The 23,268-nt window shown below is 46.8% G+C and overlaps 1 protein-coding gene across 12 annotated transcripts in view; it reads right to left on the bottom strand.

The window, feature by feature from the left end:
- Positions 1-1,134: 1,134 nt before the first annotated feature.
- CTPS1 (CTP synthase 1) overlaps positions 1,135-23,268 on the bottom strand; it is a 31,705-nt gene continuing 9,571 nt past the window's right edge. For 6 of the 12 annotated variants that reach the window (XM_086381711.1, XM_086381731.1, XM_086381722.1 and 3 more), the window contains 15 exons: positions 20,588-20,671; positions 20,027-20,107; positions 16,673-16,798; positions 16,236-16,387; positions 14,719-14,851; positions 11,548-11,636; positions 10,336-10,430; positions 9,601-9,663; positions 7,328-7,371; positions 6,079-6,175; positions 4,877-4,932; positions 4,682-4,778; positions 3,993-4,137; positions 3,315-3,406; positions 1,135-2,019 (listed from right to left, as the gene is read on the bottom strand). In XM_086381711.1, the coding sequence (XP_086237837.1) occupies positions 3,322-3,406; positions 3,993-4,137; positions 4,682-4,778; positions 4,877-4,932; positions 6,079-6,175; positions 7,328-7,371; positions 9,601-9,663; positions 10,336-10,430; positions 11,548-11,636; positions 14,719-14,851; positions 16,236-16,387; positions 16,673-16,798; positions 20,027-20,107; positions 20,588-20,671 (1,347 nt within the window). In that variant the 3' untranslated portion in view covers positions 1,135-2,019; positions 3,315-3,321. The remainder of the gene's footprint in view (positions 2,020-3,314; positions 3,407-3,992; positions 4,138-4,681; positions 4,779-4,876; positions 4,933-6,078; positions 6,176-7,327; positions 7,372-9,600; positions 9,664-10,335; positions 10,431-11,547; positions 11,637-14,718; positions 14,852-16,235; positions 16,388-16,672; positions 16,799-20,026; positions 20,108-20,587; positions 20,672-23,268) is intronic. The other 6 variants (XM_086381766.1, XM_086381802.1, XM_086381774.1 and 3 more) reach the window with 1 other exon arrangement.

The following is a 23,268-nucleotide window of genomic DNA, read 5'->3' as shown; positions in this document are numbered from 1 at the left end:
ACTGGGCGGCCCATGCCAGGCTTGAAGGCAACCCTCCTGTGCCGTCTCCACTACAGCCCTCGGCCCTGGTACCATCCTGTCTGCACAGCCGGGGTGAAAGGCTAGTGGGGCTTGGCAGGCCCCGGAAAGTCATTCTGGGGGTCCTGTTTCTAGGTTGTGTAAGCAGCCAGCACTTAACTGGCCGGTGGAGGCCCACTCAAAGCAGCGGGGGCACAGCTGACCCCGCGAGGTTTTGCAAACTGCCCACCAACTGTGTCCTCACTGTTGGGAGGGAGCTGCTGTCACCAAGAGGCATCAGAGCCTTCAGTTTGGGGACCAGCTTTTATAAAAATGACTGCAGACAGTCGGGAGGAGAGGTTGGAATTCACCCAGTCAGCCACATTGAGTTCCCAAACCAGTATGGAGTCCTCCGTAAGTGAAGAGGCCGTGAGACTCGCAGACTGACAGAGGCAGCTGGGTTGGCCTGGGTCAGAGGGCAGTGCTCCCACACAGGCTTCTAGGCCTCCGCCCTGATGGTGGCCTTGGACTAGTGGGTGGAAGACAAGAGGGAGCCTGCTTCCTTCCTCGGTCTCCCTGATGGAGGAACCGGGCCAAATGGTGGGAAACATTTTTCTCCCAAGCCCCAGCTTCTCAAACGTCAACCAGCCTGAGCCCTGGGCCTTGGCCTCACACACTGCAGAGGAGCCAGCTCACAATCAAGTGTGCTCGGCAGCCAGAGGGCGGGTGGGTGGGTGGTCCCAGCGTCACCATCCTGCTGTGAGGAGCACGGATTCAGGGTCTCGAATTTCACTTTGGAGGAGAATCCAAAGGACGATGACCCACACTCAGAAGGCCAGGGTGGATGAGGCAGGCAGGCTGCTTCTGGTCTACACCCAGCAGAGGGACTGGCCTCCTTCATAAATACTTGAATCTCTATATGCTAAGAACCTAAATTTGAAACCTTCTGGGGAAATTCTGGTTCCTATTAGGCTCCTCTCTTAGTTTCTAAACAAAACTATCAGATCCCCCACCTCAGGCTGCTCCCTGGGGGGACAGCCTGGCACCGAGAGAGTTCAGGGGTCACACGCGAGCCGGCATCATGCTCCAACGGCTCCCATCTGGCCGTGACATGAAGAGAATGACAGACAAGGTGTGTCTCTTGCTCTGCGTTATTTATTTCTTAAGTTAGAGTATACACTGAGTCCAGCCAGGATATAACTGGCACGCAGCTCCGCCTGTCGTTACACCACATTAAGAAAATAGCTTTTCATATTGCATTCCAACCGGAGTAACACCATTCTGGAAGGAGACAGTCCCCTTGAGCAAAGCTGTCTACATAAGAGAGAGGTTTAGAGGGAGTGTCCCGAAAAGATCCTTTGTTCATTGTTAAGTGATCCCTTGATGCAAGGAGTGATTCCAGAGGGGACTCGCAGCCAGAGGACAGGGATTCAACACACTCAGACTTCAGGGAGACAGTTCTTGTCTCGTGTGACGCCAAACTGACTGTCCTGAGCAAACCCGAGCCGTGGTTGCCACAGAGAATCCCCAGCACAGGACGGAGCCGACGCTCTGTCTCTGGTTTCCCTCTTCATCGTGGCAAGGGGTGCCCATGGGTTCCTGCACCGGGTCGTGAGCACAGCTTGACTCGCCCCTCCACGGCCACTAGGCAGTATGGCACACCTCGTATAACGGCCTCAGGGGAAGGAGCAGCTGCACACGCGAAGCCACAAGGATGCAGGGTGGCCACAGAAGCTCCATGACCAAGGGCTACCCCAGCACCCGGCCCTCACCCGCTCGGCCCCGACGTCCTGCCTCTCACCCGAGGCTCGAGGACCGCAGAGGAGAGCACGGGACATCCAGCAGCACGCCACGCGGGAGCTGGGACACACGGCAGGACATCAAGTCATGGCCTCCCCGAATCCCTTCCCCCAGAATAAAATAGTCTCAATAAAAACATAATTTAAAGGAAGTGTCAAAAGCTGAGTGTAAAATCAAAGCTGTAAACTCCTGAAGTCCAAAGGCTCTCTTCAAGAATTATCCCTGTTTAAAAAAAAAAAAAAAAATTGAGCAATTAATTATAGGATGCATGTTAAAATAGAAAAGTGAGGATTTGCTGTCAGCTGCTGTGGTAAACTGCCTGGCTTTCAGTGAGGACCAGTATTAGGAGCCTAACTTGAATCATGAGAAGCTAAATTTGGGATTCCTACAGAAGCACATGGACTCCACCTCTGCCCCAACACAAGCAGCGTTTTGCACCGCGCCAGTCTCCCCATGGTGCCACTCACAGGGGATCTCCACTTGGGGAGGCAGGTACAAACTCCATGTAACTGACCAAGTATCTGCCCCTGTACCGTTAACAAAGGTTCCTTTCTTTCCAGGGCAGTAACTATCTGGTGAAGATTAATGAATACATGAGTGCTAAATGCTCACCTGGCAGAGAAGGCAACCAACTACCCCCCACCCCCACCCCCGATTCGGACCTCCTTCTCACGCCTGCCCACGTGGCTACGGTCATCACAGGCCAAGCGGCTGCTCAGCACGACCGCATGCCCAAGAGACCACACTGCCAGTGGAGAGGTCCCCTGGTGGGGAAGGCAAAGTGTGCAGGATTTGGGGAGGCCGCCTTCCCATGCCTGAGGCAGGACCTCAGCTTCCCTGTGGTAGGACCCCCCGCACACCCCTGGTTCTCCTTTAGACCCCCCAGACGCCCGGCTGACACCCCAGCCCCCTTCTGAGCAGGTATTTCTGCCGAGCGTTCACGCAGTTAGCTTCATGGGATTTTAGACAATTCTCGGCAGCTGCCCACAGCTACTACACTTTATAAACTTTCCAACTGGTCACAAAAGACAAACATTCCAAGTTTGTCCAGTAACTGCTCTGATTTTAATGGACTTCCAGAATAAGCAAGCAACACAAAAGTGTTGTATGTATTGGTTTTAAAGCACTTTCTGGTGAAAACTTGAGGGTCTGCAGAAATGACAGCATGTTGTCACACCTGTCACCTCCTTCAAGATCTCCAAGTTTATGGCTACATGAAATAACATGGCTCTAAGAATCCAGTTCCCCCAGGTTAGGTCAGATTGGCACCTGAAAGCAGCAATCAGCAAGACAACAATTGCCCTGTGCCTGGTGTCACCCCAGTGGAGTCCCCAGAGCAGGGTGGGTAGATGTACTCTAACTGGGGGGCCGGGTCCTCACCCATTTGATGCCCACCATGATCTGACCACTTACATCCTCTGGCAGATACAATCTTTCAACACTGAACTTTCATGATGCTCTTAGGATTCTGGTGTCACCACCATTTAAAAGAAAACAAGTTTCAAAGTATCACTTACGTTACCATCAGTCATGGTTTATTGAAGGAAACTTCAGTTCAGTGATTTCAGAGTCAGGGGAGCTGCTTCCACTTCTGTCACTGTAGGTGTCCCTGTAGAATTCAGATGGTTTATTCATCGGCTTCCACCAAACACTCGCTTTACTTCCCTGATTCTGCAGCCACCACAGCACCCACAAAGGGATGCTTGCTCACAGCAGAAATCAAAGACATTATATATTTAGCAGAAAGCTGCAGAGGGATTTTCTTCTTGTTATGAAAGACATACATTCGCTTTATATCTCAGTCATGATGGTTAGGGACCCACCAAGACAGGGTTGTTCCCAACCAACACAGCAGTGGCACATGAAATCCCCCCGGGCTGTGGCCGAGGCAACCCCTCAACCTCCCCGTGAAAAAAACACAGTTCTCCACAGGCCACAGGGCCGAGATGGGATCCTGGAGCCCAGGTGCTGCAGAGGGGGGACATGGCCTCCATGCCGGGGGGTAAGGCCAGGGGTGGCACAAAAGCAGCCTGAGAAAACCCCAGGGAAGTAGAGGATGCTTGTGTGTCAGCATGAGAAGTAGGGTCCCAGCAAGGCTCCCCAGTCCTGTGGCTTTGCTCATCACCGATGGTGTGGGGACGGCTCTCTGTAAGCAATCAGTGACCTCCCAAGGGACTAGGGGAGCGCGACCTCACCTGGGCGAGAGCCTGCAGCCTTTCTGGAGGTAATGTGGGAGCCTCCCCACGGAGGCTAGGAGGAGACCAAAGTACGGTGGGGAAGGCTTGATAGGTCTGGACAGAAACTCAGGGTGATACTGCACTCCGACGAAAAAGGGATGATCTGAAACAGAAGTGCAGAAGAGCCAGCTTCACCGTGTGTCCGCAGAACGTGTGGAAGATGGAAAAAAATCTCGAATGATCCACGTTTCTGCAGACCCTAAAATGATCTGAAAACAACTTATCTGGAGCCTGGGTAGAGGCAATCACAAAGCACGGGAGATATGATGCCCTCCACCTGCAGACGAAGGTGACCCCTCCTCTCCAGGTTCTGCCACCCGATCCTCACCCCCACACCCCAGCTCCCTGATTGGAACAGGACTGAGTCCTGCAGGTCACGTGAGATTAGACTCTGGTACCAAGTTCGAGCTCTCATTCTGGAGAACGAGGACCTGAAGCCAGAGGTCAAGCAGCTGCCTAAGGAAGGCCTTGGTGGGAGGCTGAGTCCCCCAGGGCTCCAGAACCTTGTCCCCAAGAGCCCTCCCCTCCCCAGGTGGCACGGCTGCCTGATCTGGTGAGGTCAAGGGCAACAATTTATATTACTGTGTCTTTCCCACATGCCAAGAAAACCTAAGTTTCCCACTAAACACAACCGCCCGAGCAAGCACCTTCCAACTCCACAATTTCCATTCTCTCTCCTTCAACATCTTGGCCAACGAACTTCAAGCCTTGCTCCTCCAAACACTTTTTCAAGACTGGATTCACCTGTGAAGCATGAAGAACAGTTTTGCTGGGCTCTCAGCTGTGTTTCCAGAGTAACAGAAAGGAGAAAATGTCAAAGGTCACAGAGCTCACATCCTCACCTCAAACCTGTGGCGGTGCCTCTCTTCCAGGTAATCTGGATCTCCGTAGAGTTTCCCTGGGGAAAACCCACGTGACATGAAGGACCCTGATTTCACAAAGGCGTCACACCACATCCTGCCGCCCAGGTTACCTATTCTCATCTACACGGCCAGGCCCTTTGAAGGTTATTTCTGTGACTTTGCTGCCAATCCCCACTGCCTGCTCTAGCAGCACAATTCAGATGAATTCTTCGGCTTTTGATTCTTTGCAACCAAGAAAAACTAACAGAAACGGACTTTCACCACCATCCCTCACACGTGACTACAGCGACACCAGGGTTAAGTCAGAGCCACTAAGGTCACCCAGCGCCTGCTGTTCCCTGGGAACAAGAGTGGCATTTGCCAACAGGTGGATTCCCAGAGCCAAGTGAGACCCCTAAACCACAGGACCTTAGAGCCAGAGGACTGGATGACCACCTACTCAAGTGACTCAAATTACGCTGCCTCCACACCCCAGACAGATGTATAGGTGCTCTGCCAACAATGGCAGAGTTTTCCCAGTGGAAGAAGAAGCAAACCCAATCCAGTAATTCTTAAATATCTTAAATTTCCCCTAAATCTTTAGCATATGTTAGTTATTGCTGCTGTTTGTCACTAAGTCATGTCCGACTCTGCAACCCCACGTAGCCAGCCAGGCTCCTCTGTCCATGGGATTTTCCAGGCAAGAATACTGGAGTGGGTTGCCATTTCCTTCTCCAAGGGATCCTCCAGACCCAGGGACTGAACCCACATCTCTTGCACTGGTAGGCACAACCTTTACCACTAAGCCGCCAGGGAAGTTCACGTTATGTTAGTACGTCTAGAATAAAATCTATTTAGGTTGAGCCAGGTGAAACTGCCATTTCTGTAAGACAAGTGCTCGACATCTGCCATTTAAGTGCTCGACATCAGCAGTTTTATCCACTTTGACCTAATAAGACAGGAAAGTAAAACTGCCATGGATTTCCCCTAAGCGACTCATTCTGATGAGTGATCCACACCCAAAGTTCCCCCAGATCCCCAGCTGTACTGCCTGTGACCTATGAGCATGGTGCTAACTTAGGCTATGTCACTGGGAAAGAAGTAAAGAACTTCCAAAGTAAGAACAAAGCTGTAAATGCCGGCCTGGCTATAGAACCGGGACATGCATCCGGGAGGCTGGGCTGGAGGGAGGCCGCTCTTACTCATGACGGAGTTCTTGGTCTGGAACAGAGTTCTCCTCTTGCCCAGCCGCATGGTTCCACCCATCTGGCCAGGGTTGTGTTCCGGCATGTCTATGACCTGGAGATGTTCCAAAAACAAACATGTGCTACCAAACCCTGACAGACCGCCCGCACTGAGTGAAGACAGCCTGCAAGAAGGTCCAGCCTTTCCTTAGAAGAGATTATTGTCAGAGGAAAATGTCTCCTGATGGCCATTCTTAAACCTTTTCTGGGTAAGCATCTCACCCTTCAGCCTGTCCTCCTGAGTCGCAGGACTGGACATTGCTGACCCCTGCCCTGGCCATTCCTGCCCTGGTACTTTGGACCCCAAGGGCCTGTTCTAATAAAGACTGACACAGTAGCGTGGATACGAGACCAGACATGTTATCACACGTCTCCTTCACTAGACTGACAGCTGCTTGAAGGAAAGGGATGCTCTTATAAGGCTGGCCAGGAACCGGGAGGAGCTTGGTGAATGTCTGCGGGACTGAGAGGACCTTTTCTGGGCTCCCCCACCTCCCCGAGGTTCCACGTCTCAAAACCTTTGTTCTTTTCTCCCTGAGGTCTGATTATCAGCAAAGTTCAATTTCAGGTAAACAAAACACATACTAATGCTGTTTAAGTACCCTGAGGTCAAGAGTCTTGTCCATCCTGTTTATCACAACATCCTTGATATCAAACAGGCCCGTCACGCCTGGGCTGGGGATTCGGTGATGAATGAAGGCACTGTCTGCCCTCCATGAGCCACATTCCTCTGATGGGAGATTTAACACGAGGAATGCCGGCCTCCTGGGGCTTGGGCCCAAGTCAAACAATCAGTCCTAAGTTCCAGCAGTTCTTTCCTAAGGCGGCCATCTCCCAGGGTTGCTGGGGATTGTGATACAAAGAAGTGAGCAAGTGCCTGGTATGTAATAAGTGCCCAATAAGTGTTTCCTGTCAATATTGTTCTAGAGTGTTCCTGAGAATTACTTAATCAGGAACCCCTACTGCCACCCCCAGCTGGCTGAAGTGGCACCTGTCTTAGAAACTTCCTGCAGCTAACTGGGAAGAGCAGTGAGAAACCACACGATGGAAACAGGAAGTTCTTCCTTCCTAGCTGGGACATCTGCAAGCCCAGGTGCTCAGGGTTCTCCAGAATGAACCCAGTGGTCTCATTTCCCATCTCCAGCCCTCAATCACACTCATAACATCCCTTCCACACCCTTCCAGATGCTCCAGACACAGGACTCACCACGGGATGATTGGTGTTGGGGTCAAACTCTGTAGAATTGGCATCTGAAAAACCAAAATACTTTTGTTACAAAAATAGTTACAACCAAACAGATTATTTAACAGTTTCATTCCTAAGCTCTAAGTCACAAATTCCCTCCTCAGCTTATTCAGTGACCAGAACCAAAACCAGGGATAACATTTTCAAGACACAAGGGCACTCAACAGACAAAGCTGAATTGTTCCCCATTGTATCTGTAACGCTCTGGGAAGTCAAGCTGTACAAAATGGCGAAATCAAATCAATGCCATAACCTGATAATCTTTACTTAGATAGTACATCCTTTTGATGGCTCTTAGACTCTCTTTTTCCACCTTTTGTTTCAGACTGTATCTCTCTCCCAGTCTCTCTCTTTGATGTGCAAATACAGTTTCTTCTACGTTTCTTTCATCCTCAGCATCTTACACATTGTACTACCCAACTGCCCGACTCAAGAGCTAAATCAAAAATTAACTAATTTCAAAACCCAAATATCCTTTCTATCCTTTACTGAATTTACCATCTGACTATAAGGGAAAGCACTGAAGACTAAAACAGAAAGAACCTGGCACCGTCTGTCTGCTTGCTCTTTCTGTGCATCATGCGAGGTTTCATCCTCCTCCAGGGCCTAACCTGGGGCCAGGTCTCAGATGCAGGGAAGCTCATCTCCAGGTCACCCACCCACCTGGGGACCCCAGTGGGTGCAGCAGCAGGAGGTGATGGCCGTGCAGGGGTTCAGGGCGCCCGAGGGCCACCTCGAGTCGTAGGTGGTAGGACAGAGCTCCGAAGCCAGCACCAGGGCCGCGCTACCTACAGAACTGAGCTGCTGCCTCCTCGGGTTCCTGTGAAAATCTGTGACATGACCTAACAGTGAGCTGGCCACTGGGAACCCCTCGTATTTGGTAAAGCCAGGCTGGGTTCTATTCCTCAGGTAACTTTGCTCATTCTGCTTAGAACATATACAGGTCCGGTGGCCGCGATGGGGTCACTGTGCCCCAGGATTCACACCACGTGTGGTCCCCTCCCCCCTCCAATGATGGCTCAGCCATGGGACTCCTGGTAAGGGCCTACACAGCGGGCTTGTCATTTCGGGAGCCAGGTGGTCGCCACGCCCTGAGGAAGCTCGGCTGAACTGGTGGACAATGAGACTGTCCCTCTACCTCTGCTGGGCAGAGGCGAAAGTGGGGCAGGCTGAGTTCAGACACACCACACACTGAGCAGAAAACCACACACTGAGTCCACTCAGACCACAGAACACTGAGAAACAGGAAACCACCGCTGGAAGCCACTGAGCTGCTGGTGGTCTGGAAGCAGCAATGCAGTCAGCGGGCACCGAGCCAACACTGGCGAGTGTTTCCTACTGCCAGGCACTGTGCTGGGACCATCTACAGGTATCATTTCATTCAGCTCCTACAACCAAGTGAAGCGGGTTACCGCTACTACCTCCATTTTACAGAAGAGACAGAGGTTCAGAAAGGCTAAGATCACTCACAGTGATAAAGGGACTTCCCTGGTAACCCAGTGGTTAAGACTCCACACTCCCAGTGCAGGGGGCCCGGTTCTGATCCCTGGTCAGGGAACTAGATCCCACACACTGCAACTAAAGATCCCGTTTGCGGCAACTAAGACCCGGAGGGCGTGCATGACTGCTCAGTCCTATCCGACTCTCTTGCGACCCCATGGACTGTAGCCCCCGAGGCTCCTCTGTCCATGGGATTTTCCAGGCAAGAATACTAGAGTGGGTTGCCATTTCCTCCTCCAGGGGATCTCCCTGACCCAGGGATCAAATCTGCATCTCCCACATTGGCAGGTGGGTTCTTTACCACTGAGTCACCTGGGAATTCCCTAAGACCTGGAGCAGCCAAATAAATTAAAAAAAAGAAAGGCAAAATTTGAGGCCAGGTCTAATCAACTCCAGAGCCCAAGTTCATAATATTTGCACAGGCTCACACTGGCCAGAGTTAGTTTCCTTGCCGTGCACCAGTTCAGGGTCCACAGCCATGGTGACGGGAGTGTGGGCATCTCCAGAGAAAGGCGCAAGGGCAGAGGCGAGCGGCTCACCATGCTCCCTCCTCCAGTGGCTAGTGGTTCCCCTGGAGGAGGGCAGAGTATTTTCTGTTGATACATTCAGCCGTTTCCCTTCGCTGTGGCTGTGAGATACTGGGAAACCAAGCCTGGCCTCCAGGGCCCCCACCACCCAACAGGCACCAGGAACATTCCAGTGAGAATTTTACACATTTTTAAGTAGACACTTACCTTGCCATCCCAGCACATTTCTTGAAAATTCAACCACTGCCAACTGCATTCCTAAGCACACACCTTCCAGATGGAGGGAAAGCAAATGAAACTTCATTGAAAAGGGAGTCCCCACACTTCCAACCCGCCTACGTGGACTCGGCATCCTGACTGTTCACAGAATTCCAATGACAAATTCTCATCATTTTCTGCTATAAACATGCAACCCCCTGCTATGTTTTATCTGTAACAGATTTCAAACATGGGGTTTAAGTGTATAGGAAGATTTCAGGTTTTAGAGTCATGTGATCTTAGACATAAATAATATTCTCTTCGGTACTTTAAAATTCAAGTTTTCTTATCCTCTCTCATTAAGTTCCCACTTAAAATGGATCATGCTGAATATGACTGAAATTTACAGGAAGCATCCAAAATCACTCTGCCCAATCAGACAGCTGGTGTTCCAAACAAGGATATGAAACCCAGTCTCACATGTCCTGCCAAACAGCTGGTTTCAGTAAATGGACAAGATTTCCTAATTGCTATTTCATTCTCTCAGAAGTCCATAACAATGACATGGAGCTCAAGTTTAAAAGGTTCATTTTAAAGAGGAGTTTAAATTTCTCAAAAACAGAACCCAAAGGCTTCTTCTGCTTGAGCTGCTATCTGGAGAGACAGCATTTATGTTTGACTTTGATAATCTCTGTTTATTTACAGGCCCACGGGGCACTTTTTCTTATCTTTCCTACTCCTTACCCAAAAAAGGCTTCTTCTGTTTCCGAGCCCAGGAGATGGCTTGGATTTTTCCTTCAGTCCCTCGGACACCAAATCCTCCTGGAACCAGCACGCCACTGTGCAAGAGAGCACACCACAGGCAGCCCCTTTCCACCAAGTCCAGCTCCCAGAAACCACTCGAGGAGTCACCTCCAAGACACTGACGCCCCGAAGTCACTCCAGCTCTGAGGACTGTGATTTCAATCCTGCCCATGACTTGTAGAAACACTATGGACTTGGAAAATGCACAGAAAAGCATCCACTCTCCTTCTTAGTAACATCAAGAAAATGCTTATAACCAGGAAAAAAAGATGGCATACGTAACTGTAATACCACTACTGCGCAGTATTTGTCCCAGGCAGGGATTCTTCCCTAAGTCTGCAATATTTTTTTGTTGTTGTTTGTTTAACCCTTAGCTCGCCAAGTAGGAAGGGGGCCTTTCCTGGTCAGTCAGCGCCACACTAACTATAGCTGTATGGCTCTGTAACATTCAACTTATCTAGGGAACCAGAAATTCTTACTGATTTTTTTACTGTTAATATTAGATAATAGCTGCCAGGGGGAAAAAAAAAAAACCTATTTCTGAAATCCTACTGATGAGTCCTCATCAAATGGTCTGAAGGAAAAACCTTTATAGCCTCATCCAGAGAATCCCCTGGTGACCTAGTGCTTAGGATGTAGCACTTCCACTGCTATGGCCTGGGTTCAACCCTTGGCTGGGGGACTGAGCTCCTGTAAGACTTGAGGCACCAGAGAGGATTTATCTCATCTAAAGATGCATACAGTGAATATTATCAGTGAACTCAGAACTAGTTTGCTTCGTATTAATTACACTAATAAGCTGTGGAACTTCCTTGGTGGTCCAGTGGTTAACACTTCACCTTCCAATGCAGGGGGTACAGGTTTGATCCCTGGTCAGGGAGCCAAGATCCCCACATGCCTTGTGGCCAAAACACCAAAACATAAAAACAGCCATACTGTAACAGATTCCACAAACACTTTAAAATGGTCCACATCAAAAATATCTTTTTAAAAAACTGATAAGCTATATTTTTGTGAGGCTTCAGTCCTCCAGGGTCAATAATTAAAAGACATTTAAACAATCAGATTATCTACCACCACAAGAGAGCACACACTGCATTCACTAAGACACACCTCGAACCCCTGAAAGCAAAGGTAGAGAGTTCTGCTTACTGAGCACTACAGAGCTTCTGCCAGGCCTCATGGTAGCGCACTGGGTCTTCCTGCAAGGTGCTGGGCTCCAGGTCCGTGGAATCTATGTACTGGGGGCGGTCAGAGTGGAGAGAAAAGAAGCAGGCTCATGACTCCTGAGCACGTTCTTTCCTGATCTCTAAACAACATGAACAGCACTCCATCTTTCTTAATTTTAAAATAAAGTTTAAAAATAACTTTCATGTATTCATACTAATCTTTTAAAGATAAACTTTAGCATCTTTCTTATATTTTAGAATATGAGTTTCCTTCTCAAATCATTAAGCTTTGGCTCTCCATCTATACTCAGTCGAGTGGTGCAGACCCTGAAGTGTCCCCTCTGTTTAAGACATCTCCTCCAGTCCATCTCCCCTCCCAGGGGGCTTCTCATTCCCCTCGATTGTGCTGAAGTATAACTTACATACAATGAAACACAAGCATTTTAAGTGGGGACTTGCATTGAGTTTTATCCCCTGCAAAGGAGTGACCCCTACCTTGATTAAGATATAGAAAGTTCCCCATGATTCCCTCTGCCCCCCTGCAAACAACGTCCTTCCTGCCTCCAGCTCCAGACAATCCTGGGTCTGTGTTCTGTCACCACTGGGTCTGCCTCCTCTAGAACTTCAGACAGATGGAACTATGCACTGGGTAGCCTTCCATTTCTCAAATTCATCATGGTGTGGTGTATCACCACGGACTTGATTCCTCTCTACTACTGGGTACTTTTCTACTGTAGGAATACACCACATGATAATGTTTATCCACCGACTCATCCTGGACATTCGGGCTGTTCCCAGATTTTAGCTGTTATGACTAACTGGTCCGTTTGTATAAAAATACATTCTTTTGGTGGACATGTTTTCACTTCTCTTGAGTAAATATCTAGGAGCGGGATGGCTGGGTCACACAGAAGGCATGTGTTTACCTTCATGTGAAACCGCCAGACTCTTTTCTCGAGCAACCGCACCAGTTTACATCCCCACATCCTCACCGCCATGCTTAGCCACTTCAGTGGGTGCGTGTTGGTACCTCACTGAGACTTAATTTGCATTTATCTCCCTGACAACTAAAGGCATTCAGCCTCTTTTCATGTATATCACGTGTCTTCTATGGAAGTGTCTGTTCAAATCTTCTGCCCACTTTTTTATTACCTTGCTCATCTTCCTGCTCCTTCCTGCCCAATACCCTGTGGTGACTTCCCTGAACCTGGGGGCAAAAACCAGGAGTGGCCCAGTCGATACATTTCATGGCTAGGCCCTCGCCAGCCTCTCTCCAGACACCCTCCAATTCACACTTCTCCCATCCACTGAGCTCCCAACCATCCCACACCTCCAAGTCCTTGGATAAATGCTATCTGCTCTTGGGAATGCCCTTCCCTGTGACCTTATCTATCTTCCCAGACCTGCCCACAGACCCCTCCTCACGTATCTACCAAGGCAGGATCTCCCCTCTTCTGCATGTTCCCTTCAAACCTGAGAGACCTCACTGACTCAGACACCCTTCTCAGCCTCCACAATCTAACACATGATTGGCACAGGGTACCTCCAAGGAGATAAAATGAATCAATGACTGAAAACACTAGTGAAAAAATAAGGCTAGGCAAGGTAAGGAGATCCCACAATTCTTAAAGCACATAGAACAGCTCCTCCTCTAGGAACCTGCTCACCAGCTGAAAGCAGCTTCACTTTCATCCTGAGAAACCAGTGGAAAGCAGGAAGCCAACCCAAGTGCCAAGGGCGAGGTCAGCTCCCCAGGGCCGTCAGCTCTGTGCCTAGTCAGCCCCTCAGCACTGGGCTCCAACTTCACTTCTAATTTCCGACCCCTCCTGAAAAGTTCTATGTGGGAGATACTTTGCTGGGGAAAAAAAGTATAAAGGGACAAGTGGAAGGTTTTCAGGAAGAGCTGACCCATATAGTACTTCCTCTACCCTAGACACACTCCCAAGCACTTCACATGATCTCACTCAATTCTTATAAAAAGTATTAAGAATAATGATAGTAAAGATGATCCAAAATCTTGAAAACAGAACAGAGAAAATGCAAGAATCAATTAACAAAGCCCCAGAAAAATAAAAGAATAAACATATACAGATAACACAATTACTGAAATTAAAAATAGTCTAGAAGGAATCAATAGCAGAATATCTAAAGCAGAAGAATAAATCAGTGAGCTGTAAGATAAAATGTTGGAAATAACTTCTGAAGAGCAGAATAAAGTAAAAAGAATGAAAAGAACTGAGGACAGTCTCAGATACCCCTGGGACAATATCAAACACACTATTCGAATTATAGGGTCCCAGAAGAAGCAGAGAAGGCAATGGCAACCCACTCCAAAAAAAAAAAAAAAAGAACTCTGTGACTAAGGCACCATCACTAATCCTTTTCAAAGATGGGGAAACCAGGACTTCCTTGGTGGTCCAGTGGTTAAGAATCCACTCTGCCATTCAGGGGACACAGGTTCGATCCCTGGTCAGGTAACTAACATCCCACATGCCTCAAAGCAGCTAAGCCTGCACACCCCAAATAGAAAGTTTGCACACCATAAGGAGGATCCTGCGTGATGCAACTAAGACCATATATTTTTTAAATAAAGATGGCAAAACTAAGGCCCAAAGAGAGCTAAGTAACCTGCCCAGGCTCACACAGACTCTGCGGCTTTGCCACTAGGCTCTGGAAGACCTGCCCTGAACCTTGCTTGACCCTCCGCCACCTCTAGGAGATGGGCAGGGGCTGTGCCCTGACATGCCAGCAGCTCAGCTTCTGCCTGGCTTATCCCAGAGAACACGGTAAGCACTGTTCACCAGGCACTGCCCATGCTCCAGGCACCAGTCTCCACTCACCGAGTGGAGACAAGTCACTGAGAAACCTCCTGGCTCCATGGGGTGGACACTGGACAGATGCCAGCAACTATGCCACATGCTTGGCCACTAGGACTCCTCACCACTGGAGTCACCTGATGTTCAGATCCAGGTGTCCATCCTCTTGGCTTCTACTCCGACCACATCGCCCCATATTTCCTAAAAATGCTCTACTGTGCTCTCCCAGCCAGGAGTCGACCACAGATCTTTTTGATTTCTAAAAAGAAATTCTGAGCTCCAAAAATACAAAGCAGGTGTCCATGCCACACCACACTGCACCTGCATTCCCCGCTCACCTTGATTTCCAGTTTGTGGTTGATGGCCAGTGCAGAATGCTCCAGAGCTTTAATGACAGAAGCGTACGAGTCTGAGAACTTGGTGTATTTTCCCACGAGGGCAATGGAGCAGGTCTCCAGCAAGCGGTCATATCTATCACACAAAGGTCAAGAAATATCAAATTACTCAGGCCATATGTACCTCCATGAGATGAAAATCACTATTTAAAGAGGGAAAAAAAAAAGTCTGAGAAAAATATGATAGGAGCAACTACTGTCTGAGTTCTATGTACAGAACAGTAAAGACAAAGCAAGTTTCAGATCAACATGGCAGGCTTTGTAAAGAAAGTAAGATTTTGGAACCCGCCTCCAAGAGATGGCTTCAAAATCTACTCCAAATTTTTTTAATGAAAAGATTAACAAACACAGACAATTCACAAGAGTTATGTGATGAAGGGAACAGTCCAATTATTGGCATCCACACAATAGTCCATACTCATTAAAGTTTTTTTCATTATAAAGTATAATCAGTAACACAAAAAAGCTTATAATATTTTATGAAAGATCATAAAACCGTGTGCTATTTTTGTGGCCACATAATGATATACAAGCAAATGGACATAGACTGAAAGGGAAAAATGTCAAAATGAAAATGAGGATGGCTGAGCAATGGCAGGCGCGCTCCCTCCGCAAATGCCGATTAGTGCTGTCGGGGTGACTCTGAGGCCGCAGCAGTGCACGCCCAGAGCTCGGCGGCGCAGGGTCAAGGTCCGTCACGTGCTGGGTAAGCATCTCAGAGTGAGGGGGCAAACAGGGTGGTGGGCCAGTCCCCAGACTGATGAGCTGTGACAGCAGCAGTAAGAACAGACTGGACAGGACCTCCAGCCCAGAGCGACCCACAGCGGCAGGCAGGGGAGGTTCTTAAAACACTGTTTCAACCCCCTGCCTTCCTGTTTTTAGTTTGATTCAGATCTTGAACAGCTTCATGCAACTGTATTTATTTTTGATGACAGACACCCAACTAAAGCTTTTCTTCTGCCTGATAATATCACTGGCAGCTGAATGATTTGAAAAATCCTTTTCCTCTGACACGAAAAATAAGAATCCAAATTCAGTGACAAAAAGAAAGGAAGAAAGAAAAGACTGGACATCCTTGCTGATCCTTTTGTGGTGTGGGGTGGGCACGTTCCCAAACACAGCTCAGATGCCTGGGAGCACCCAGGAGTGCTCCAGCCATGTCCTGCCATCCGTGTGGGCCTCAGGTACCAGTGCTAGCCCATCACCACAAGCAGGCCTGTTTGCACGGGAGACAAGGGGACAGCTGTGTCATCTGTGACCTGAGCCAGCTCTATCAGGACTTCCTCATCCATGATGCAGCTACGCGAGGGCTGGCCAAGATCCTTTCTTCACACCCCTTACCACGAAGGCCTTTCCAATGTGAGCTGATACCACATAAGAAAGAGCTGAATTCCCTGAGCTTCCACCAAAAAAAAGGAAAAATAAGGCTGAGACCCCCAGGTCCTTATTAAGAAGCAAACCTGTCGGCCATCTCTTTCCACTTCATCAGCATTTTTCGTGGCTGCCTCTCAATAGGAAGGTCAAGTCTCCGGAGGAAATAATCTACAACCCCCTGCTCCTCTAACAATAAGGGGACTCGGTAGATGGACGAGACATCATGGACACAGATCACCTGTTTAAAAATGAGCAAAGTTAATTCATGAAAAGGAACAAAAACTGAGCCGACAGCTCCCACCAGGCATTATGACCTTGGGAAAATACAGTCTCCTAGCAGGTATTATCAGAGAAGGCAATGGCACCCCCCTCCAGTACTCTTGCCTGGAAAAATCCCATGGATGGAGGAGCCTGGTAGGCTGCACTCCATGGGGTCGCTAAGGGCACAACTGAGCGACTTTACTTTCACTTTTCACTTTTATGCATTGGAGAAGGAAATGGCAACCCACTCCAGTATTCTTGCCTGGGGAATCACAGGGACAGAAGAGCCTAGTGGTCTGCCGTCTATGGGGTCACACAGAGTCGGACACAACTGAAGTGACTTAGCAGCAGCAGCAGCAGGTATTATGACCTTGGGAACATAACTGTTCTAAATTTGAAAAACACAGAAAAGGTCAACTTTCTAAAAAATATAAATTAAGAACAGATAGTGGCTAATCTTCTATGAACATGGGTGCAAACATCCTCAAGAATTCATAAACAAAACCACAAATTAGTTTTTAAAAAAATCATGTCCAGGTAGCAAATGTCCGAAGATCAATGGTTTTAAAAATTGGCTTTCATTGAAATCACTCCCAAGTGAGCTTTTAAAAATTCAAAGGCCCATGCAGCACTGCACACCACTTGAATTTAACAGTAGAATTCACTACAGGAATAGATTAAAAGGCGGGGGGGATCACCTTGGTGGATCCAAATTTAATACAAATTCATAATAAAAATTCTTAGTAAATTGAGGAAAATGTAAAAATATAAAAAACCCACAGCAAATACCATTTGGCTTGATATTTAATGTCACTTAATACGTAAAGTCTGAAAGAGGCCAACCTGGCCACTATCATTATTTCTATTCAATATATTAGAGATATGAGACATTACAATTAGATAAGAAAAAATGTATATGAATTGGAAAATAAGAAACTATTGCCACTAATTGCATATAACATTGCTTATTCATAAAAACCAAGCGAACTTACAGGCAAACAATCAGAACTAATAAGTTTAGTAAGCTTGCTAAGCTTGAGATCAACAGGCAAAAGTCAACAGGGTTTCCTACGTGTGTATGTGTGTTAGCCACTCAGTCGTGTCAGACTCTGTGACCCCATGGGCTGCAGCCTGCCAGGCTCCTCTGTCCATGGAATTCTCCAAGCAAGAATACTGGAATGGGTAGCCGTTCCCTTCTCCAGGGTATTTTCCCGACCGAGGAATCAAACCCATGTCTCCTGCACTGCAGGTGGGTTTTTTACCATTGAGCCACCAGGGAAGCCCCCTACATAGGTCATATCTAATCAGGAAATTAAATTTTTTAACAATATGTCATTCACATAGTAATAAAAATTATGAATACCTATAAATAAATCTAAAACACAATTCACAAAGATAAAAAGTCTATAAACCACCTTCACAAAGAAAACTAGATTACTGATCTTTCAACAAATGGAGTTGGAACAGCTAGACAGCTCCATGCAAAAAAGATGAGTTCCAAATTTTACTGAAGTTACTATCCATAAAAATTAACTTACAACGAATCCTAGACCTATGTACATGTTACGACCTAAAATTATAAAACTTTTAGAAAACACAGAACATCTTCATGACCTTGATTAAGCAGAGTTCTTAGATATGACACCAAAAGCACAATCTATAAAGAAAATAACTGATAAACTGGGAGTTCATCAAAAATATAAAAGCTTTTATGCTCCCAAAGACACCATTAAGAAAATGAAAAGACATATACCTGAAACTAACATGACACTGTAAATCAATTGTACTTCAATTAAAAAAGGAAAAATAAAATGAAAAGACAAACCGCAAGCTGAGAAAAAAATATGCAAATGATGTATCTGATAAAAGACCTGCACTCGAAATATATAAAGAACTCCTAAAACTCAGTAAGAAAATTAAAAGACAGGCAAAAAATGTGAAGGTCTAATTTAAATACAGAAACTCCTGTCACATTTTTAATAGTGACTAATTTCAGCAAAGTTCTAAGATGAAAAGAGAGGAGGGGGAAAAAAATCTGTATTTTTAAATTACATGCAACCCTGGCTCCCAGCATGAGCTGTGTGATGGAATTTGCTTCATATGTACACTTCTGCTTCTCAACAGTTGTGAATTTTTTTAAACTCCCCTATATAAGGAACTTTCCTTTACATTTTTAATAAAATGCCACAGTTCAGATGGTAAAGAAACTGCCTGCAATGCAGGAGAGCCAGGTTCAATCCCTAGGCCAGAAGATCTCCTGGAGAAGGGAATGGCTTACCCACTCTGGTATCCTTGCCTGGAGAATCCCATGGACAGAGGAACCTGGCGGGCTACAGTCCATGGGGTTACATACAGTCGGACACGACTGAGTGACTAACACTTCCAATTTTAATAATAACCTATTCTATTATAGAATTGAATTACCTTGGCTTGCAGGGACAGAAATACAAAAAATAACTGAAGTGCATGAAAAAAGGCTGTTTATACCAATCAAAGTATTCTGACGTTCCACACACTTAGTATGAAACAGAATCCCTCAGATGGAGCTCCTGGCTCAGGCATCAACCCAGGAACAATGATCTCCAGCCTCCGGCTGCTCCCACACCCTGAAGCACAAGCCGTCGTGGACTGGAGAGGACCGCTGCCTCTAATGGACAAAGGCTTTCCTCTGCTTCATTGGCTCTAATGCCAGCACAGTTACTTTCGTTTTTTCATATTCACTTTCCATACTCCTAGAAGTCTTGTAAATGGATTTCTCTTATTTTAACCCTGTTGCTTCACTCATTCCTCTCTAGGCCAGCTGGGCTCCTCTGATTCTCAAACAACCTAGTAATAGAACAAACCATCCATACCCCGACCGTAAGTTCCCTGACCTCAACTTCCTTCTGCTCTAAGTCAGCCAAACCTGACCAGAGTTACAATCCCAACTCACCACCCCTGGAATTTCCGTACCATGCACTTGAGATATATCAACTTCCAAAATGTTGAATTTCCTATACCATAGGTATCTGCCATTAGCACAAGTAACAAAAAAAGACTTAAAAATGTCTAGAGCCTCCAACACTTAGACAGCAGGCTCCAGGAATATAAAGTTGAATAAAGTGATCCTTGCCCTCAAAAAGCTCAGTCTGTGAGGGGAGACACACACAGACAAAACGAACACACACACACACACACACACACGGGAACAGATACACACAAACACAATAAGGGGCAATGACAGGCTCACCAGCAGGACCTGTGAGACACACAGGTCACCCAGAGTTTTGAGGAGGTTTGGAAGGTAAAGCTTCTCAGACAATACCGTGTCCTAGTTGGGCTCCGAAGGATGAGGAGGAATGGGAGATTGTCAGGCCTATTTCCAGGGAGGGGAACACCTGCTGGGCATGGCTGGAGCAAACCATAGGAGTTGGGACAGACAGGACAGGTAAAGGATATTTGGGGAACCACAGGGATAAGGTGATGGAAAATTATAGGGCCTGTGGGTGTCAGTTCTTCTAGGGAACAGTCTCCTGTCTCAAATTATGGAATAGCAATAAGCCTCATGAAACTGGTTAAGAGACTAGGATAATTAGAAGCAAAAAACGGTTTATGAGAAGATGAAATTTCTACTTACTTGTTCAGGTTCCACATGGCAGAACATCGATATTTTCTCTTTCACTGACGTGTCAAGAGGATTTGAGCACCGGCACACAACCTAGACACGTGGAGAGACAGAAGGGGTTACAAAGTTGGGTTTTTCTCCGGACTGAAATTAAAGTAGACACCACATTGTTACACTGGATGAAAATGTCAACTCCTAGCACAATGCACAGAAACTGTAAAAATGTTACCTGTTTTCAAAACTTCCTAAATCCCAAGTTGGACAAATGTGCAAGAGCAGTAGGACAAATTGACAGAGAGATTAATGAGCTGACTGGCGTTTCCTTCAACCACTGCTCTTGGGCAGGAGGAAAAGGAGAATGAATGACTGCATAGCAGGAGAAGACACAACTTCACACATGCCAGGTAGGGAAATTTTTGCAAACCACATCCCAGTTCAAAGCACTGACTCTATTTGGCCACCGTCGGCTAACTACACGCAGGCCAAGAAAACAAAGGTTTTCGCTTTCATGAAGGCCAGATCTTAATTAGACAGACAAGATCACACTGAAACCAGGTAACCAGGAAATCTTACCAGATCTGGGGAAAGCCCAAGCCCTCTGAGTTCCCGAACACTGTTCTGGGTGGGTTTAGTCTTCTGTTCCCCTGTTGAACTTGGCTATTTTACAGGAGGAAAAAAAAAAAGTTAGTTACTCTGTGATAAGGGACTTTCAAGTATGACTTTTCTCCCAACCTCTTTTAATACGTAAATAGATAATTTGACCATTTACCTAAACTCCCATCTAGTTTTCAGATTGTCAAGGTTACACCCATGCATGTTTTACAGTAAAAGAGTCATTTAAGGTTTGTCCAAAGAGCAGCAGCACCAGTCCTATCTATCCCTTCGCCTTTCCAAACCCGAGAGACAGCTGCTCTTCCACGTTTTTCTTTAAATTGGAGTATACATGATTTTTCTGGCGGCTCAGCGGTAAAGAATCCGCCTGCCAGTGCGGGAATGTGGATTTGATCTCTGGGTCGGGAAGATCCCCTGGAGAAGGGAATGGCTACCCACTCCAGTATTCCTGCCTGGGAAATCCCACGGACAGAGGAGCCTGGCCAGTTACAGCCCATGGGGTCGCAAAGAGCTGGACATGACTGAGCGACCAAAACAACAATAGCTGATTTACAGTGTTGTGTTAGTTTCAAGTGCACAGTAAAGTGACTCAGATATATCCTTATACATACATAACTATATACATATACATACATATGTGTGTGTACACACATACATACATGTATACTTTTTCAGATTCTTTCCCATTGTAATTACAAGATATATAATGTAGCTCCCTACGCCGTACAGTAGGTCCTTCACCCTTGAATGAGCCTCCTCCTATGCTTTACACTGCTATTTCTTGACATTTTGAGGCATTTTCTACTGATTTCCCTTTTGGATCAGGAACCCACTCTTTTCACTTCCCTGCCCCTATTACATGTACCTGCCTTGTGTCTGCAGCCCCCATCTCTGTAGACACTGTGCAAATTAATCCACGTGCCATGACTTTTCCAATGATTTGGCTTCGTTGGTTGGTTTTTTGGTTTTATTTTGTGGATATGCTGAGTTTTCTACATACTAAATTATTCTCCTCTAGCAGATATATTTGTTGGGTATATAATTCTAAGTTAGAAGTCATTTTCCCTGAAAATTTTTAAGGAAACAGCTTCACTATCTTTTACCTTTCAGGACTGCTGTTGAGAACTCTAATGCCATAGTGATTCTCGATTTTCCTCTTTAGAGATTTTTAGAATTTCTGCACCATTATTTCAAAATGTCACAACTATGTCCCTTGGTGGGGGGTCATTTTTCATTTAATAGGCTGGGCATTAACTAGGCCCTCCAATCTAGAAACTCCTATCTGGAAATTTCCTTGAATTCTTTAGATCAGGAGTCAGAAAAATTTTCCTATAAAAGGCCAGACAATAAATATTTTAGGTTTTGTAGGCCACACAGTCTCTGTCACAACTACTCAACTCTGATGTTTTAACACAAATGGGCACGGCTGTTCTATTTTCAGAAACAGAAGGTGGGCTGATTGGTTCACATTACACATGCCTCTCCATTTCTCCTATTTTTTAAAAACCTCATTATTTGGATCAGAAGTCCCAGACCAACCTCTAAGTCCCTTGCCTTTTCTCTCCTGATCTTCCTGCTCTACTTTATAGGGTATTTCCTTAGCCTTCTCTCTCCTAAATTTTCATTCTTGCTATTTAATTTCTAATTTCCGAGAATTCTTTCCTGTGCTTTGAATGTTCTCTTCTTAACATATCCGGCTCCATTTAATGGATGCAGTTTATTTCCTCTTAATTCTGAGGATATTAATGAGATGTTGCTTTTTCTTTTTCTGATGGTTCCTTTTCCTACCCCTGCAGAGCCTCAATTTCCTCTAAGTTAATTTTCTTCTGTTGTTTTGGTCTTTTGCATGCTTGATGCTTTCTCCAAATGCCTTGTGATCACTGGCTGCCAGCTCACTATAAAAGCTAACCGAAAGTTCTGTGAGTAGGTGGGCTTGTCCACCAGGGTCCTAGCTGTGGGGATCTGACTGGTCTGTTTTCACCGGGAGCCTCTGAAGGCAGTGTGTTTTCTCCTGGGTTAGTCACATACCCCAAGAATCCTATAATCTCTTACAGACAGTCCCTGCCTGACTATGAAAGTGTGAAAGTGAAATCACTCAGTTGTGTCCGACTCTTTGCGACCCCATGGACTATACAGTCCATGGAATTCTCCAGGCCAGAATACTGGAGTGGGTAGCCTTTCCCATCTCCAGAGGATCTTCCCAACCCAGGGTTCAAACCCAGGTCTCCCGCATTGCAGGCGGATTCTTTACCAGCTGAGCCACAAGGGAAGCCTGGCTATGATGATCTGCAAACCCAGTAGCAGAAGAAGGCAGGGTGTCTCCACAACACAAAATTACACTGTCCCTAGTGTCTACTCATCCAGAAAAAGCCTAGTCCTCTGCCAAGGCAAGAGAGGACTGATGCCCAACTGTGCACATTAGATAGGGAATGCCAGAGTCTAAGTGCTTCCGAAATAGCAATTATAACGAGCCCCACGTCACCCCGAGGCGCCCAGGGCTGCCCATTCCCGAGTCTTCACGGCTCTGCAGGGTGAGCAGGCTTGCTCTCTGCTTTCCCCGCTGCCAGCTTAGGATCCAGCTCTCCCAGGTCTGCCCGGCTCGTTTCTACTAGGCCATCTGCTTTCTGTCTTCCTAATTTCTT

This window comes from Bos grunniens, chromosome 3 (assembly GCF_055505025.1).
Source record: "Bos grunniens cultivar Pamir isolate PY7600 chromosome 3, Bosgru_T2T1.0, whole genome shotgun sequence".
NCBI classification, from domain to species: Eukaryota; Metazoa; Chordata; class Mammalia; order Artiodactyla; family Bovidae; genus Bos; species Bos grunniens.
This window is presented reverse-complemented; position numbering and strand designations above follow the sequence as displayed.